The 20,517-nt window shown below is 37.0% G+C and overlaps 1 protein-coding gene and 1 long non-coding RNA gene across 2 annotated transcripts; both read right to left on the bottom strand.

Moving 5' to 3' along the window:
• Nucleotides 1-2,221: 2,221 nt before the first annotated feature.
• On the bottom strand, nt 2,222-6,255 carry LOC144198326 (uncharacterized). Its single transcript, XR_013326690.1, has 5 exons — nt 6,125-6,255; nt 4,166-5,222; nt 3,986-4,083; nt 3,233-3,326; nt 2,222-2,811 (listed from the first exon to the last, which is right to left on the bottom strand). It is a non-coding gene; the product is annotated as an uncharacterized LOC144198326 (long non-coding RNA).
• A 281-nt stretch (nt 6,256-6,536) lies between these two features.
• On the bottom strand, nt 6,537-8,938 carry fdx2 (ferredoxin 2). The gene is made up of 5 exons (XM_077718995.1): nt 8,739-8,938; nt 8,376-8,427; nt 8,055-8,161; nt 7,588-7,675; nt 6,537-7,484 (listed from the first exon to the last, which is right to left on the bottom strand). The coding sequence occupies exons 1-5, from the start codon at nt 8,914-8,916 to the stop codon at nt 7,328-7,330; spliced, it is 582 nt and encodes a 193-aa protein (XP_077575121.1). The 5' UTR covers nt 8,917-8,938; the 3' UTR covers nt 6,537-7,327.
• Nucleotides 8,939-20,517: the final 11,579 nt, after the last annotated feature.

Below are 20,517 nucleotides of genomic sequence, written 5' to 3'. Positions count from 1 at the left end.
GTAGAATGACAATAAATCCATTCAATTTAATTAATATCACCATTATTATTAACCATTGTTCAATTGGTAGTTTTCATTCTTCCAAAATTAGAACTTTAGTCTTGTAATATCTGTAGTGAATCTTCATTTTCACAGCATTTTAATGTAACTGATGAAAAAATAAATGTTTTAACCTCCTATATGTGATGAGTTAGGTCATTTCAATATTTTTTTTCTATTATTATATGTATTAAACAGAGTATTTTCTATGAATTACTTTCCTTTTGTGGCAACCCTCAGGACTGTATGACCATCAGTCATCTATCGACGGTCACGCATTGCTCATTTTCCCAGGATGCACCTGGCACAGGGCGAGTGAGCGGATGCAAATTCCAGCTGTTTCCTGTGCACACTTCCCAGTTTTAGTTTTTACAGCCCTGATGTTTGGCATGAGTATTAGTAAAGTGCACAAAGGTGACTTACAAAGGGTTCCTCGTGTCTGCCGTCGCCACAGGTGTGAGGTTAGCGTCACTCAACATTCATATGTGCTGTGGATTTCAAAGAAGGAACACCTGTAATGAAAAAATAAAGAGACAATTGTATAATTAAAGAATAAACAACTCCCCTTATTGTCTTCTATCTCTCTTTGGACTTCCTTGGGCAGTCAGGGGGATTTCAGGCGGAGGGCTAATGAGAACATCATGGGGGCAATCTATTGTTTCCTTGATGGAGGGCTACTTCTACTTTCCTCATCAACATTTGGACACAAGCCAAAAAGAATGCACTCACTGGATATTTCAATAAGCACACTTGGGAAAGTGCCGTGAGAGCCAATACAAGAGGCTTATTCAATAGTATTATATGTATAATAATTTTGATGTTTCTGTAGTTTTAAAATGTGCTTTTTTAGACAACAATGCAGAACAAATACACATTGTATTTATCAGATTTAACATGAATTTGGATGAAGCAACAGTGTGTGAAATGATTGTGCAGTTGTACCTTCAGGTCAAGGTGACACAATGTGAAACAACAGCGTATTGTGTCTATTTTGTGTCATATTTCTCATCATCAGCGTCCAACTTCCACAGTTTAGCTCGTTGTTGACCTCCATCCTGTAATAATAGGAAACGTCGCGTCACTTTCCAACTTTCTCTCACACACTCTGCATGCTTACGAGAGCTGAAATATTGTTACACAAAATATCCGTCCAGCCCTAATGTTTTTCATTTTTCGTTTCCACGTATGACACACAAAACACACAAACTACCACTAGACTTCTTGATGTGCCAGATACACACAGTGTATAATATTCTTATATCTTATTCTTATTCCTGAAGTACAAATCCACCGATTTTTAATACTGTTTATCTTCATTAGGGCTGGGGAAAATGTTGCAGTGCCTCTCTGGAGTATTTGTCCATTAGTATGATAATATATCTATTACCTTCAGAACTGAAATGCATTTATGTGAATATATGGGAATAAATGGAATTTAAAAGTAACAGCTTGTTTGTTGGACTTTCATCCTGTCTGTTTTTGTGTTTTCCTCTTGACTGCTTTTTGGCAAAGAACTACACTAGCAAAGTCAATGCGGCAATTTGATCCTTTCGCCACTGGAGGGAGACAAAGTTTTACAATTAATTGCCACTCAAATTGCAGTGACTTCATTCATTCATTTTCTGAATCGTTAATAGTCACATTGGGGGTGCTGGGGCTTATCCCAGCCAACTACGGGCCTCATCCTGAATTGGTGGCCAGCTCATTGCAGGGCCATTGAGAACGAGAAATAGCAGATCTCTTCAGTGGGGAAGCCTCGCTGTGATCAGTGTATGAATGAAGTATTATGGAGGTGCTGAAATTGAGCATTTAAATCAAATAGATATACAGACTTGTATATGATTGCAAAAAATATTATTTAAGCTCTTGGCTTATTCATCTCATTTCCTTTGGCACACATCGGTGCTGGATGTTTTAGCCAAATGAAGCAAGTCTTTTGGGCTGTTCAAAATTAGACGTGTTTCATAAAACAATAGTTTGTTTGCATAGCATCCGTCCATGCAAGGCCACCCACCATGTGGGCTCGTGGAACAGCAAAGTATTATTAATGCACAACACTTCCAGTTATTGTGTCTAACAATCAGTTATGATGAATAAACATATCATTCTTCATCTTTGATGAACAGAATTGCTACATTTAAATAGATTTAAGGGATTAAATTAGGGCAACAAAAGTTTTTTTTCTAAACTTTAATGCAGATAAATAGCACCATACTTTTTTCACGCAAAATTCCATTTTTATATTGTCAAAAACTTGCATGCAAAGGAAAAAAATAACACACATTAACCATTAAAACAAAACCACCATCAAAACCATAATAAAACCAAATCAACAAGAACACACACACAGACACACTAAAACACACAACTGTAACATTTAACTTCAGCAATAAATATATTTTCAAACACAGCTCACTTTAGAAATACTTGGCAAATCTTGAAAAATTCCAATACACTAAACTATTCTCACACTTTCTTTCCACTAAGAAAAGTCAAAAGTTCTAATAAAGAACCACAGCAAACATTTAGACTAACAGTGTTAAATTACCTATACAAATAATTTAAGAGGTATTTAAAACTTATTCTAGTGTGCATTAAGACACTTTGTCAAATCCTTTGTGTGAGCCTAAAAGTGAAAATTCTAGAGGTCATATATGAGCTGGGAAGAGGGTCGGACTCACATCTCCACACTTGGGGCAGATTGCGGTGTCATTTCTATCATTTCTCGGGATATTCCAGCAATTAGTACAGCGCACCCTGTATTTTCTGTATCTTTTAAAGAGAAAAGGGGAAATAAAAAGTAATAAATATTTTACCCTTGCTAAGAGAAAAGAGAAGCACAGAATAGTTAACTAAATGTATTACTCAAAAGTCAATTGCAACCACAATTTCTTCCACACACTTTAGAAATGCAGACACTGTTTTTTAAGTTTTTTTGTATGTATAAAACTTAGTCCAAAACACTTTCAGAAGTACAGCTCTAAATTTAAAACTAATAGTAATCTTTTTTTTAGAATTTAGAAATCAAACACTTCAAACAAGTTGATAAAACAGTGGAAAAGGTGACTTTTGTGCCATTCTTTTCAATATATTAACCAATACTGGGAACTTGAGAAGGGGGTGTAGACTTATATCCACTATAGAGTATATTACTAAAGCATAATAAATTAAGTAATAAGCATTCAATCAATACCTTAAGCCACAGGCATTGCAGAGAGGGGTTCCATCTTCTGCATCTCTCCACATGGGCGTTTTTCTCGTGCAGCACGATGCACAAATTTTGCACCCTGATGGCAATATCAAGATGAATTAAACTTTAAATACAGTAGATGGTACAATGTATAGTTGAGCGATGCAACTTTGTGCCGACTAAAAACATTCTACATTATGGATTATAGAGGGTATTATTGCCAATAATCTCGTTGTGTAGCAGCGCCTCCCAGTGGGAAAATACACATAGATACCAACCAACAACGTGTATGTATTAAAACATTTAATCGCTCGCATGACTTCTTAACCGAGGGAAAGCTTCCTCGAAAAACAAGCTGATAATAAAATTTTATTGTCATTCGATCGAGCCATAGTACTTTGGTGACAGACTTATAGATCACAATGGATATATATTGAGCACCCCTGGTGTAGTGCATTTATGCGTGCCCATCACCTCTTGTATATGTATGTACTTGATTGACAACTGACTGTTGAGCAAGGCATAGATTAAGTACATTCATTGAGCACACTCACAGGATTTGTTAGAGATGGTATACCTGCTGCTTTTTTTTCCACGTCATACATTTTTTGACACGGCCATTAAAACACTTTCCCGTGATGTGTCAAATTTCAATGACATTTAATTTTGCTCTGGTAGGCCTTCAAAATACAAAGTCACAATGTGGTAAAGTGACTGTGGTTTAAACTGTTGACAACAGTTAAAAATTATACACACGTGAAGTAGCTGTTTCAGTCTCATCTTCAGAGATGCCGGTCATTTGGACCGCTCGACTTCTCGATCTTCGTTTGCGCACACTTTTGCAGATCTCCTTGCTGTGGTAGAAACAGACATATTGCAACGCATAGTTGGAAATGATTACAATCAACCAGCAACAGCACTCGGGCCTGTCCGCACCTGTACTTGGATATTATGAAGAGTCGACACTGTTCCCTGCAGTCATCCAGCTTGGCATCTATCCGGAATGTTACTCCCTGGAAGTGTGGGTCTTTGACATCCACACTGCGGCGAGGATTGGGTTGCTTTCTAGGTTTTTTAGATCTCTCTAAAGGCGACGTGACTGGAGTATCATTTCCCTCATTCGACTTCCATTCTGAGGTCACTGTGGTAATAGTAGAGTGCTCCCAATCGGCAACATTTGCACCATATGACTTTGATGACACAATGCAATCATTTGGTTCAGAAGGAGAGTGACATCCCAAAATGAAGTTTGCATTCTGGTCGAAGGGGAGTGCCGGCCATGATTGCTCCAAACTCACTGTAGCATGAGGAAAGATGTTAGACATATTCGCATGTAACATTGAACTTCCTGAAACATAGGCGTTTGCATCGTGATGTTTAGCAAATAAGCTTTGGTGACATCCCTTCAAATTGTCAACATTCATCGTTGGTTCTGTTTTAGAAGGCTGAGAAGATGACAGTGCTGCTTTTTCTTTGGCGGCCATCTGTGGTGAAGTAATAGATGTAAACTCTTTACCAAATTTCTTATGTATAGAGCCCTCATGCTCATCAACCACATTGATAGGAGACATCTCTGCAGCAGACAGTGGCAGCTTTGAAGTGTATTCAACACAGCCACCAGTGGTTCCTTCAACAGATGGAGAATTGTATTCAAAAGGGATGGAGGAGCATATGGGTGATTTTGAACCAGATTCCCATTCAAGATTAATGAGCCTCTCACACTGCATGTTGATCACACTCAATGCTATCCAAGGGTTGTGTACTCCAAATGGGGGCTTTGCTACAGTTTCTACTTGGATTATATTTTGAGCCCTTTCGGTATGACCGTCTTCAAGCAAATAAGACAGCGATGTGGTGTCCAGTAGACGGCTTTGCAAAGAGGCCTCAAGTTTAGAAACTTCCCTGAAAAGGTAGTCACGTGCAGATTCAGAGCAATCTTGTTCTGCTGCCCTCCGGATGAAGACCACCTGTGACGTCTCATCTCTGTCCATATCTGCATCATGAAAACAAACAACTTGGAAGACAATTGATACTTGAGGTATGCTTGATGGCAATCTTTGGAAAAAAGTTGGAATGAAAACTTGCACCCATTGTGGCCCTTGAGGATACCCATGGACAAAACCACGCAGTGTGAAAGGGCATTTTGAGCCTATTATTTGTATGAGGCTTTTCAACTTGAACTGAGGATATTATTATATACACATTCGGCCTGATTGAGTCTAGTGTAGACTAACTATATAATGAATGTTAATTATAATAAAGGGTAAATCCATGCTACATGCTAATTTAAAATAGAGATTACGCTTATTTTATGAACAGTTATTTTCCTTGATTTGAGCAGATCACTTCTGTGAAGACAGAAGAAAATTTTGCAATGGATAATGCAGAATTTTAATATAAACCCCTTAAAGTGGATGATTTGTTTCCTGTTAAACATGAAGTTTTTCATGCTACGCTGGATACTGCTGTTCAGGTAGTAGATCGACTAATTTGTTGGAATTTAATTTCCCCACTTTTAACGGGGATCGCTTATTTCAACGTGATCTTAGCGTGTAGTTATCTCAGATATGTATTTTTATGTTCGCATATGGTTAAAACGTATTGCACTTCAAACCTGCCAACTAAAGTAAAGTTGGTCTTTTTACATTCATCGTTCGTCTCCTTCGGCAAGATAGACAATTTACCATCTGAAATCACATTTTTTTCTATTGTTATACTTAACTTTCCAATAAACGCGAATTTCTTTTGAGAATATAGATTTTAGTTCCTTATGAGAGAGCAGTAATAGAATACAACCAAATGTAGTGCAGGGCGGTGTCACCGCTATTAGGCCACGCTGAAGTCATGTTAAAGATTTATGATTTCGGGGCCAAAATAAAGTTAGGTCTCTCTTACCTTACTAGATTTTCAATTTATAGTTGTGTTGAATTATTGCTGTCATCAAATGAGCATCTGACAGGTGGCGCTGGTCAACTTTGATGTTAGCACCTGAAGGCGATTTATAACTAATTATATGTAGTGGGTGGATATGTTGGGGTGGTCCTTGTGTGGGTCTTCTGTAGATTATATATATTTATAAAAATACATCACTAAATTTTTACTCCGAAGGCTTAGTTTTTTTTAAGTAATTCTTCTTAAATGGAATATTAAAATTGTTGACTGAAATAAAGGAACATGTCGACCTAAACATCAATAAGATTACTATAAATCACCTGTCTTTGACATTATGTAATATTATTACTAATACTTATGTACTTTTGGTTACACATTTAGAAAATTTTATCTGGTGTAGTAGAAAACAAGAAGGTACCTTTAAAATTGCACTTTATTACACAAATTTAAACACATGAAGGACATACATTAGTGACTGAAATGTGTGCGTAAATTGAAAAAGTACAGTAGACATGAGAAATAAATTCAATCTGGGTCTGCCACAACCTGTCACCTGACAGCACTTTCCTTCCAAAGATAGGCACATTTATACAGAACATTGGAAATGTTTATCAGGATTTTAAGAGTAGCAGCCATATAGCTACTATATATATCATACAAAATGTAACTATAACAGTGTATACAAGAATCTTTTTAACATGTTCAACGTGAAATGACTGAGTGTATATTTTTAATATTATCTGAATGATCATTTGTAGTTTGGCAGTTGGTCCAGATTATTGCATTTCTTTTTGTGTGAATTTTTACATTTACTGGTTAAAATTACAAATAAATTCCTGCACCCCTAATTTCTGATATTACAACTACGACTTCATTGCCCTAGGTGTTTTTCTTCATGTACCATTTCCCCTCTCAATGTCTTCAAGAGTGTTATAGGATGATATATACTATCCTGGTGACATTCCACACAAAGATTTAAGGACAATATATTTTCCAGAAAGTAACCATTTGATTTCACGGAATTCTGATAAGGTCTGCGGGCCACCTCAGTCAACTGTTATTTGGGCAATCAAGATCTTCAAGGTCATTACTATGGAGTTCCCAAACCATAGATTTCTTCAAAAAGTAACCCACTACCTTCTTTTCAAGGCTTCTCCGCTGCTGGGCCACCCCTCTCAATCTCACCTTCGTTTCAAGTGCGTATACTCAATGAGGTTTGGGAACATGTCCATCCACGTAGAAGTTCCTCGTGACCTTGGGTAAAGTCACCTCCATGCCCTCCAGATCTGGAGTCAAGATAATCTGGCATCCTAGTCGGGAGTTCTCCTGTAGCATGGGCGCCATGTCCAGCATATCATCCTCTCTAAAACATCAGTAGTTTACATGATATTGGTTTGCCTACATCTCATCATGTTTGCCACATATGAATGAAATGTTGCACAAATATCATTAAAAGTGATTCCTACCTCTCATCGGGTTCGGGTAGTTTATCAAAATAATCTCTGTTTACATAAACATGACATGTTGAACAGGCTAACGAAGCCTCACACGCCCCTGAATGGAAAATGAGGGTGAAAACAAAATTTGAATATGTACTTCAATGCAAAGGCCACAGTATTGGGTAAAAGTACAGATTTTGTAGTTGTAACGGGGTTGATTATTTATTTGCGAGAATAAAAGTATGAGTTAGACAGTACAGGGCAGTCTTCTGTATGTTAGGGAATTGCACACAGCAAATTTATTTAAGTGTGTCATGCATGTAGTTTAAAAATTGGCCAGTAGAGGGCAGCCTTAAGCAAGTAGTAGGACATATGCTTATTTTGGTTCATTTTATGCTGCATGCAGACAGAGCATGTTAAATCAGAGAACATTTCTAAAGTAACTTTGTGGAAATAAAGTTTAAAAAAAGCTTCCGTAAAATATAAACACTTACCTTCTAGTTCAATTCCATTCTTGTGAGCCAAGTACAAAATATTGTCTCCCACTTTGGCCCTTACTGGGATCCTCTGGCCTGATCGGTCTACATAAACCACATTGACACTGAAAGACAAATATCAACACGGAAATCTGTAATTAAAGTGTTCTGTTTTTGTAATATTTTTTTTATTATATCTAAAGAAAAACAACCGTTTCATTCAAATGACATCATTTTATGCAGCATACCCTTTATGATATTTTTCCTCAAGTAAAATATGTCATGTATATATGAAAATATAGAATGGTCGTTTGAAATGTAGCTCGCCTGTAGACTTACACATGTCCCTGGTTCTCTTCGTCGGTGCTACTTTCCTCACTTTGGTCCGAACCTTGGCACAAATACAGGTAAATAGTAATCACTATACTCTCAAGGGGAAAACATTAATAATGGTCATAATAATCACTACGTCATGAGAAAATGTTACTTGTTGCACAAGGGTTTACAATGCTTAGCGAGCCAGGTTACACAAGCGTTGCTCAGCAAAAACTAAAGTGCTGACATTTTCCAAAATTAGGAACATTATAAGCCTCCAAGCATCTGCTAGCAAACACTTCAAATCAACAATTATAACGTCATCGCCATAAAGCGTGATACGTTAAAATACAAGCTGGAGGGTATTTGCCAAAGCGAAGTACTCACCTATATTTGTCTGCAAATGTCTAATAATGGTACGAAAGCTGAACACGGAGTCTTTCCGTCGTAAATGAGACGCAGAAGTCTTCAACCTGGACAAGGGACATAAGATACAGTCCGGTAAAACTCGCGAAAGCCTGAAAGTCAGCCCCATGCTCGAACGTACTGCGACGGACGCCGCCATGATTGTGTTTTGATCACGTGATTTTCACGATCCAATAGAAAATTGCTTTGTCAGTCTGTTGTTTTGACGACAGAGGGCAATACGACGTCATCTATGCAAATAGAAACATTAATTAATTTATTCATTCATTCATTTTTTCTTTTCTTTATGGAGCGCCGTTTGATCAGCGGAGCCCCGTTAAAAAGACAGCAACATTTTCTCATATTTCAAATATGTATCTTTTAATTGATTGCCAACCAATCGCAGGTCAAAAGGTCAACAACTCATCAGGTGCACAGAGTAATACCTGTGGAATGATCAATCAACCTCCAAAACTGGAGTACCCAGAGAAAAACCATGCAAGCATGGGGAGAAAATGCAAACACAATACAAGAAAGTTGGAAAGCCATCAGGAATTGAACCTTTAAACTCAACACTGCAAGGCGGGCATGATGCATGGTGATGATGCATATTGAAATTTCCACTATAAAGTTATAGATGCGGGTGTTTCTGTTAAATAAGCAAATTCATCATTTTTACCCACCAGCTGACAACTCAAAAGAAGTATACTGTATAATGTTACATGAAGTTGGAAAAGAGAAGTGGGTAAATTGCACGTTCTCGTGTTGTCATAAGTTTATATTCACTTAAGACATAGCAAAAAAATGACTTGTAATAGTAGAACTCAGAGGAGCATGATGTTGACTTTTCCGTGTGATTTATACCCGCGTGTGCCCGTATAATGATTGTTTTGCTGTCCTGCTGTGATCACTGAGTATTTTTTTGGGTCATCATATCAAATTTGCACATTGTGAAAAGGGCCAGACTTAAATCGGTTTTAAAATGCATACTTAGATCTGCCATCTGCTTCCTCCGAAGTAGAGGCCAAGACAACATTAATTGGACCCAAGTGTATTTACTTTTACATTTCATAGAGAGCAAAACACACTGGAATAAAAACCGCCTCACTTTATTATGCACCTGCAAACAATGTGTATCCTGGGACAGATAACTTTCTTTGAAAGGAAAGTATACCTATGTTTTATTGAATGTTCTGTCCACAGGTGCCTGTATTTGACTATGTTTAGGACTATGGGCGTTGGGCCTCAATCATTGACAATGGATTAAAGTTGGGACAGTATCTATACAATACTATGCAAGTGTAAAATAATTTAACCGCTGTATGTAAGGCAGTTTGCTGTTGGCATTTACAATGTAAAGCAATTTTTAAAAAAGCCAGTTTTAAATATTATATGATGTTTAACTTTTTGGAGGATTTCCTGCAAATTTGTGGGGCAGAAAATAGTTAATTCATGAATTTATAGTCTGGCTGTAAATCCACAATGGTGTGAGGTGAGACAGATGGTAAAACTTGTTCACGTGGTATGCATTTTTTTCCCCCGAAGGGTCATTGCAAGCCATACAGTATTCATTTATGGTATGTTACTTCCCCGATTTAATGCTGGGTCCACCTTACGTTAAATACATTTTCAGGTGTGATATTTTATCACCCTAACCCTGAACCCAATGTGGGCAGAGCATGATAGAAGATGAAAAATGTAAAGGAAAAGCAGCAAGGACCAAAAAAAGACATGAGTGCGTAGACCATGTGTGTCAAAGTAGCGGCCCGGGGCCAAATTTGGCCTGCCGCATCATTCTGTGTGGCCCAGGAAAGTAAATCATGAGTGCCGATTTTCTGTTTTAGAATCAAATTAAAATATATGAAATATAGTATAGATGTATATTAAATTTCCTGATTTTTCCCCTTTTAAACCAATAATTGTAATTTTTTTAATGCAATTTTTCATTGTTTTAGTTCAAAAATCATTTTGCAAAATCTAAAAATATATATAAAAAAAAAGGTAAAATAAACATAGTTTTACATCTATTAAAATGGAATATTCGGAGATTTTAATCCAGTTTTTTTAATACATTTATTTAAAAAAATCTAAATATTATATCTAAAATGACACCCTTGGCGTAGACTAAGAGACCATGCCTAAGGGAAGTTGTTTTCTCTTTTTTTATATTTTAAACCAGTCAAGTATGTCTCTTTCTGATGAATCTGTAATCTGAATCAACCCAATAAAAGGCTGTTCTTGATCAGACAAAAGAGAAGCTTGCATGACTAACCGAAGAAACTTGGGAGTAGGGCGCATCAACAAAAAGCCATGTGAGTCAATGTGCTGTGACGTTCATGTGTCTGTCAGCTGTGGGAGACTTTCACTATTGTGTGGACAGCAGCAATTGGCTTGTTTTTCTTTTGAGAGTGGACTGTGGTATAGTGGTTTGGGTCTGAAGTCTTCATCTCTATCGCTTTCCCTTTGACAGACAGTGCTGACCACTTGTTGTTGACCTTTTTAGTAAAGGAAAAGTAGCAAGAGGTTAAAGGCTGCAGGTCACAAAGGCGCTACATTGATACACACAGGAAGTCATAAATCTTCTGGAGTAGGTTACTTCTAGTGTTTGTGTTCTTAGCTCCACCAATATAGTCTATATTTTCATTTGTTCAGTTGTTGGCAAAGTTACACATGTTTCAGGTTAAGCTGAAACAAAGGAACCTGGATCATTTTGCTGTGGTTCACAGGAATACTTTTCCACATTTCAATATAGATGAGAATTTGAAATCTAATGCCGATGTGCTTTTGAAGTGGACAGGAGACTTTATTTTGGTATTGTCAGCAACGTCCATGTCTATATGTTCCTACAGTAAACTTACATATAACATAAAACCGGGCACTTCTCGCGATGTGTTTAGATTTAAACAATAATAGGAATAATCCTTTGTGGTATTGTTGGATTGATTAGTAAAAGAAACTCTGTGGCTCTTGGCATTTTCGATATTTTTGGGGTACAACGACGGAGGTCCCTCAATGTTACAGCTGGTTTTAATAATTCCATTTGTTTTGTTGGGAATATTTGAATATTGGATTTCCTACAGTGTATGACTGATCCGTTGCCATGTTCACCACCTACTGAAGCTTTCAAATCGTCCATAGATAACAAAGTTCTTGGCAAAGCTGTTCACTCTGCAGTCTACGGTTATCTTGGCAATACTTCTCGACCGGTCTTTTCGCAAAACTTGTTTTTATTTGAAATGACCTGAAAGGAGAGTCTTACAGCATTCTTAAAGGCCACATGACACACTACAGAATATAATCCATGTCTAATGTAAAAAGGTGTCACGCTAAAATGATTGATAGGTTTTTTTAAGACCTATTTGGAAGCGGGTAAAGTATAAGAGGCAAGGAAATTATTATATAATAACCATTAAACCACAACTGAGAATACATGCCTGTGGAATTTGTTTTTGCATGATCTTAAATTAATCATTAATGCAAGGCATTAATTCACCTTATGCCAGTGTTTTCATAGTGTAGTTTTCTATGAGGAAGGTTTCCTAGCTAATCAGCATTAAATTGAATGATTTCCATTGGAAAAAATGCAGTGGTCATGTGGACCCATATTTTGAGTATTTTTAAAATGCCATCTAGGGAAGCTGGTAGGTTGAGTTGAGAAAACTGTGGTGCACCTTTAAAAATGTCGGCAAAAATTGTTAGCTCTACTGCGTATTTTAGATTTAGCTCATTTTTGCATGTCCTGGCATAATCCATTTTTGTCTTTCGAATGCCAACACCACGCTTTAATCTGCGTTGTGACCAAAACACAACACTGGCTTTTTGTCTTTTGTATTCACCCCCCAATCACAGCGGCATGTCTGCAGATAAAGTAGTCTAAACAGTTTTATCAGTGCTGCTGGCAGACTACAACAGCCAGACATTAGACAGAAATTCTACTTTATGAGTATGCCTGAATAAAATGATGCAAAAGTAATGCCGATTTGTGGTCTTTTTAGACATGTGCATAATCGTGCGTTATGTCTTTTGAAGGAGGTTTTGTGGAAATACGTTTAACTTCAGTGTCGTTCTACTGTAATCCAGAAAAATTCCACGTGCAAGTATAAACTCATGGTGGCACACTGTGTGGAGTGCAGAGTACACACAGATGTCAAGTTAGGATTTATTTATTGTTGTCTGGAATGACTTGACATGTCTTGATCAGTTATGAAAGCTGTTTTTTGGTCTCACCAAAGCCACATAACACATTTCAGATGGGATCTATTGGCACACTTTGGAGTTGAGTCTATAAATCAATCATTTGCGTTAGAATAAAGATACTGATTCAGGATTTTAATCCAGATGATGATTTGAGTTTAAAAATGTCACCCTAAAGTCGTATTTAAGCTGTGCAGAAAGTAGAATTGGAATTTGTTTTGATTCATTTTCCTGTAAGACAAATCATGAGTTAATGTATTGTTTTGAATCCATTATCTATCATATGTTAAATGGAATATTATCCAATTAAAGATCCCCAAATCTATTAGATTCAACTTTATATTTTCCTGAGGCCATACTAATATAATGGTTTAATGATGTCAGTTAGAAAAAAAGATGTAAATTACCACCAAAAGTTTTTAGAGGTTTCTTCAATCATAAAAAAGCACAAAATGCACATATTATGTTTCCAACATGCACAATATTAAAACAAATTAAAAATAACACCACAGAAATTTATTCATTAACTCTAATAATAAAATAATAATCTTAAACAGGGTCAGTATGCATATATTTCCAGGTGTGTGAAAGTATCATTTTAAACAAATAAAATAACTAAACCTTATATGCACCAACCTAGTCCTGCAATTATTTGTTTTTTTTTTCTCTCATATTTTCTTGATTCCGTCTCCTGTCTGGGCAGTGTTTTTGTTCACATTGCAGCTAAGGGTTTTATCTTTCAGCCGTGTTGATAAGACAAATAAGATAGTAAATGTTTTTGCATGGTCTGGGAAGTGTTTCTGGCTGTAATACACGCACATTTTGCGCAGTGCCTTGTGCACTCATCCATGGTGTTTTATGTCTGCACACGTACTCAAAGGTATCCCTCTCCATTAAAGTCTTAAGATTGCTTTCTATTTTTCTTTGGACTTCAATGACTATGCGTGTGTGGTGTTCACCACAATGTTTTTTTTTTTCAGATTTCTTTTAGTGCTTCCTAAAGCTTACCATTAAAAATGACTATAGTTTTCATAATTTTTCCCAAAAGTTGAATACCCTTATAGATAGAACCATTGTATTCCAATTGAATTAAATTCACCAAATGTTAAGCATTGTTGATGCCATTATCCCAACTCTGTTCACTTCACAACGTGTGTATGTTTTTGTATACCTTTTAGATTTTAGAATAACCGTTTTGTTTAGAAAAACAGAGCGATCATTTGAAGGAAAGCAAGAGAAAGATTCTTCTTTCCTTCAAAACTACACACTTTTTTCAACCTGGCATCTGTTGAAAACTCTTTCCTGTATATAGCACGCCTACGTTTTTTCCTACAACCGTTCACATGGCTCTTATATGACAGCATAGGCACAAATGTGCCAGATCAGGCAGCTGGAGATAAAGGTATAGAAGATGGCAGTTGAACGGTCTCAGTCCAGGATGGCATATCAGCAGTGGGTATCACTTGAGATGTGAGTTACTACTTTGGGGTTTCCTGTTGGTATGGACACTCGAGCACACACACTTGCTGGCAAGCACTGTGCATGATGCTTACAACACATGCAGCTAAATTGAATAGTATACCGTTGATGTTTTACAAGATTTTTTTTAATCCACTCTATACTATGACAGCATATAACCAGAAGTCTTTGAGTCAGTTTATTGCTTTTGATTCTAAGAACGGCATCAGCAAATGTGTCTATCCTGTACTATATATCCTATATTATAGCCTCTCATTAGAGTGGAAAACCAGACAGATGTAAAAGGGAGGTGATGGTAACCAGTGTGTCATGCTTTCTATGTCTAGATGCTAACACGCTGTAATGTTACTCATTCAGATTCCAAGACGGGAACGACCACAATACACGCAATTAAAACAGTCACCTTCTATCATAAAACATATGCTCACCTATTATACCTATTTATTTCAAATATATTTTTTCTAATAAATATTACTTTAAGGTTCTTTCAGGTGTACCTGTATCTTTCTAAACCTGACATGCATCTCTATCAGGGATGAAATGACTGCAATTAGCCAGGTAGTATATAGTGTAAAATGACATCATCACTCCTGTATAACACCTGGTATAATGACATCATATAGGCCACAAATAGAGAGAGCTACAGGATGTGCTCATGTTCAAACAAGCTGTCAGACATTTGGGATCAACAGTTGTCAAATGACAAACTCAATCCATTTTAGACACTTGTTTGACTTTCACATTTTTTTTCTCTGAAGAACTTGCTATGAAATGGTTCATCATTACACCTAATTTATTTTTTTATTTACACATTAAATGTTGAAATACTATTGTAACATGAGTAAGTCACTTTAGTATAGAAATACTATTGATAATTGATTTCTTATATTGTTCAGAGCTGCCTTTACTATTATTAATGTAGTTATGCAGTTCGTCATACAAAGTTTTCAGAAGATTACCTCATCTCATCAGGGAATTAGTCAACATTAAAATTATTTTAATTTAAAATACTCAACAGAAAGTATTTTTGCTTCATAATAGTACTTTATGCATTTGTCTAATCTTAACCAATTACAATGTTTGAAATCAAATGGACCCATTATCTTTATTTTCTTATTTATTAGTACAAATTCCTTCTTGGACAATGCAACAGTCAAGGTTTTTATGAAGAACAAATGTTACTGTACAGACGCAGAAAGTTCTCCTGAAGAAAGTGTGGTGAATCATGTTTCTTGTTTCCTGACTTCCCCCACTTTGTACCGTTACAACTTCCCTCATGACCTTTTCCTGATCTGCAAATATTCACTGAGACACTAAGTAGTAGTGGTGAAAGGCTGTCAATCAAGCCTATCCTGCTGCATGTTAAGTAGCTCAGTTGTTTGTAAGAAGGGTATGTTTTTCATAAAGTCTGACCTTATATACCCCTAATTGACAAAAGAGACCCCCTGAAACCTTAGCATATATGATAGTTTTACAAGCATCCCAAAACACCAAACTATGTCTTTTTCCAAGTAATGTACGTTACAGATGACACATATCAATGTTTTTCATTGATTGACCATTTGAACCAACCTGCATGTTCGAGCATATGTAACTAACTAAAGCAATTGTTTGGTGTGAAATCAAATTTGAACATCATTTTACTGGAAACTGGTGCGTCTTGGTTTTGTATTGGCAGGATAAGAAGTCAGGTTCCGCAAACTCAGCTCTTTCTGTATTTCATTCGCACTTGCTGCTAAGAAGGGGGAAAATATATCATCATCTGTTTTGTTATTGTTTTGCAATTGCCCAGATCAACACTTTTTTTTTAAATTTAAATTGCAGTTCATTTGTTCATAAATTTGGCATATCCCTAATCTTCACAATTTTGAGTATTTAGTCAATCATAAATACACAGTAAAAAAATATTCTGCTTTCCTCCCACATTCCAAAAACATGTATGCTAGACGCGTGGAACACCCAAAATTGTATGTATGAGTACGATTGGTTGTTTGTATCATTGTGCCTTGCGACTGGGTGGCAACTAATTCAGGATGTCCCCCGTCCACTGCCCACAGTTGGCCGAGATAGGCTCCAACACCCCTATGGCCCTTGAGAGGATAAGCAGAACATAAAATGAATGAATGCATTATGTTGAGATTGAGATCAGAACATGAGAGCTGAATGCAGCTGAGTTACTGATCTTAAATTCATATCCTAAAGATCAGAACTTTGAGGAATGCAGATGTCCTAACCGGTATACCACCATACTATTGTACATAAATTGAAAAGTTATGTTGAAATGCAACAAAAAACACTGCTAACAGCAGGTTCCTTCAGTGTGTTTGTCCAGAGAGAAATTGTACTGCTTCATGATTCATAGCCAACCACAGAAACATTGTCTTGTTCTCTCTCCAACTCTCATTCCCAGTGACTGTTTCATTGCAGCTGTGATTCACCTCACAAAGGCGTTTGCTGGAAAACCCCGTAAACATCAGTGTTCACACAATTCAGCTTCACTCCATCGTTTTTCACCAGGCTACACAAGTATAATGTAAAAGCATCATCCATCACCATTATCCCCAAAAACCTTTCACCAACCAAAACATCTCTCCCACACACGCACTGAGTGGGTCATAAATGTCCTCTTTCAACAGTACGTTTGTTCCTTAAATGTCAAACAAAACTTGTTTCCAGGACTGATCGTCTTTCTGAACTATTCATGCTGATTCATGGCTTTCTGTAAGGAAATGGCCAATACTGAATGTTTATAAGTTATAGATGTTAAGAAATTGCAAATATTTTGTATCAGTTCAGTGGGTTCAACGTGTGTGAGGTAAACTGGCCTTGCAGCGGGCTGAGCCCACAAACCACACAATATTCCAGAACTGGGTCAGGTTCCTTCTAAGGGTACTGCACTGCTGGGTTCCACATATCTCAACTTCCGCCTTGCATTGCTAAACTGCAACAACTGCTTTGGCAAAGCTTTTGATTAAACCAAAGTGAACACGTTTTCCTGACAAAGGAAGTGAAGGAGCAAGATAGGGCGTAGAGTGAAAAAAAAGGGTGAAAACTGTCCGGGAGAGCCAAAAGAGTGGGCGTCAATGTCTACACAGTATGATGCCAAGAGAGCACTCAGTATCCCAAAAACCACAAAGAATGATCTCCTAGAAAGCCAGAAAGGGATAGTGGAGGCTTTTTCTCCTTAAATTAGGTTAGATGAAGGTAATTTTTAATGAGAAGGGGCTTTGCGTCATTGTGGTGACCCGTAATGACTCGAGTTTTCTTGGAGGAGAACCAAAGAATGGCATTTGTTTACTTGGAGTCGCGTGATTTTCTGACTATGCAAGCTGACCACAATCACATCGATGACGACACATGCGATTGATTCAGTGGTTTCTTGACTCTTTATCCAGCAATTAGCAAAAATTTGAAAATATTATTAGAATATTTAAGTAGTTTTGGAACTCCCGATACAATCAGAAAAATACTTATTAAAGTCAGACTTTTACACCAACGTCAACTTGAGCTCACTGGATTCAGTAAGAGTTAGAAAAAAACATTGAAACTTCACTTAAATTGTTGTTTTGTATCAGCTTGGTAATATTGCCCTCTTGGGTAAAAGCTGACCCACAAAAATGTTGTCTGTCAAGGGTGGTTAACGATGCAAACAACAGCAGTAATTCACTTTGATGAACCATTGAGGTGTCAAAAGTCTTTTTTTACGCTGTCAACGAAAAGATTCAATGGCGGGTAAGTAAGACAAACATGACAGGATGGAAACTTTCACTTTATAACTTGTATCATTGCTAAAAGGTCAATTCCATCTGAATGTTACACTTGACATGAACTCTGTGACATTAACATCACCAAACACATTTAGGTGACTTTAGAGTGCTGTTTTATTTAACCTGGCGTCCATGGTGTCCTTCTGCTTGCTTAATAACAGGCGGTGTCAAAGGTCATCAATGACCAGTGTCACTCACCACTGACTCCACCTTCTCAAGGAAGAGAAAGTGAAAAGAACTCCTACAAGTCTCAGTTTTAAAGAGGTTGTCTGCACTGTTATATAATATAATCAGTAAGGAATACTGAAAAGCAGAGATGTCCAGACTATTCTACGAAGAGAAGTGGGTGCATGTTTTCATTCCAATCAATGTAGCGGTTGATTATAGTCAGGTGCTGCTTGTTTCAGTAGAAACCTAATTACTTAAAATGTCTGTGCAAGATTAGTTGGAAAAAAATCTTGTCGTTTTTGTAAAGATTGTACCTATAATTACAATGGAACCTTTGAGGCTATGTGCAGTATGTTGTCCATATTGTTTATATGTCTCAGTTTGGACACAAACGACAATAGGAAATAATGTAAGGTTTGCCTAAGAGCATAATTGCCTAAGTCATAATTTGGAAAAATGTATTATCTGCTAACTTTTCTCTACACACTGCTGCATAGGACTATCAAAGCACTTGGCATAATATATGAGTATTATTTCTATACATATCACTGATACAAACTATCCATTCAAACCCTGTTTTCTGTAAGTACAGTTAAGGCTGCCAGATAATCATCTAATGTTTCTCTGAGCTGCTTTGAACCTTTTGTTGTTCTTGATGCATTAGCTGACTGTGGTTTACTGCGTTTACTTTCCAACTGAGAAAGCGCTTTAGTTGAATTGGCTAGTTTTTCAGTTCAAAGACTTTGCTGGAACATATGATGGCATGGGACACAAAACAGGTGTCGGAAAAAAACGTTTGAATTCCATTCTGCTTCCTTTATGTGATCTAAATGTTTGCATGGAGTTTCTCATTCAAGTCTCGTGTACTGTAAGCAAAGTGACAACCAGATGACATGGTGTTATGCAAAAATCTTCTATATTCAATGATTTATTTCTATAGCTATGATGTGGCAAAACCCTGTTAGAATTATGAACTGAATTGCATCGACTCATTGAGGGGGCAGTTCACCACAGCGATCAGAGCCATGTTAAGAATACCATAGGAGAACATCACTTGCATTAACTTAACCCAGATGGCAAGATAGTTTTGAAGCAACCACATCGCCTGACTGAAGAAAAACCTCTGGATTGGCAGTCAACAGAAAAGTCTCCTTGTAAGATTCAGAAATACTTATTCAACACTTTCAGGGGCTTCCTGGGACTTTACACTGACTTTCCATTGAATCTAGATATGTCTTATGGTGTTCATTTTCCGTGTATTGAGAATATAAAATAGAACTTCACAAATACTGTTGACTATTTTTTTCATTGCAGTCTTGTATAAATGAATGAATAAATATTAATATGGCAGGAGCAGGGTACAGAGTGGTTAGCACATTTGCCTCACAGTGCTGAGATCGAGGGTTCGATCCTCGGTGGGTTCTGGCCTTCCTGTACAGAGGTTGCATGGTCTCCCCGTGCCTGCGTTGGTTTTCTCTAGGTAAGATGGTTTGCTCGGATGCTTGAATGAAGGAATAATTGTATAATGAGTAAATTAAAGCACTGTCACTGATAATGGAAAGGTTTTAAAATTTTATTACAAGTGAAGTTTTTTTTTTTAAAGCTTTGGGCATTTAATCAGCAAGTCTTGCTCAAAGTCCTTGTATGAGAATTTTGCCTGAAAGTGTACAAACATTCATATTCTTTGATTTATTTTCTTTCTATCTTTATATACATAATTGATATAAAAAAATGACAAAACTCCAGATACTAGTTGGAGAAATTGAATGTGAAAACACATAGAACTGTTAAAACAGTAGCTTTTCTCTCTTGAGCTCAAATGCTTTGACAAATGGTTTAACAGCAGCAGTCTGTATCAACATTTTTCCATTTGCCAACACAGATTAATTCATCTGAGACAAGTGCATGTCCATTCCTGAAATCCTGCAAGCTGTTCACTTCCGTCCTCTGCAAATGTGATTCATCACCCTGTACAGTCATACACATAACATCATCACCCAAGTGTTTCCACTTGGACATTTACTGCAGAATATCACCCATGTGGATTTGGTCATGAAGTGTTGTCTGATTAGAGCAGATGCAATACAACATCCTCTTCTGGCCTTCGAAAGCACCATTGAAGACACTCATGCCTCTCCCGAGAAACAAACCTC

This window comes from Stigmatopora nigra, chromosome 6 (assembly GCF_051989575.1).
Source record: "Stigmatopora nigra isolate UIUO_SnigA chromosome 6, RoL_Snig_1.1, whole genome shotgun sequence".
Classification (NCBI taxonomy): domain Eukaryota; kingdom Metazoa; phylum Chordata; class Actinopteri; order Syngnathiformes; family Syngnathidae; genus Stigmatopora; species Stigmatopora nigra.
The sequence above is the reverse complement of the archived record's forward strand: the minus strand, read 5'-3'. Positions and strand labels throughout refer to the sequence as shown.

Coding starts and splice junctions, on each gene's coding strand:
- fdx2 (XM_077718995.1), bottom strand. CDS start 8,916: ATGGCGGCGTCCGTCGCAGTACGTTCGAGCATGGGGCTGACTTTCAGG. Junction 8,428..8,738: donor ACATTTGCAGACAAATATAG/GTGAGTACTTCG, acceptor ATTTGTGCCAAG/GTTCGGACCAAAGTGAGGAA. Junction 8,162..8,375: donor GAAGAGAACCAGGGACATGT/GTAAGTCTACAG, acceptor TTTGTCTTTCAG/TGTCAATGTGGTTTATGTAG.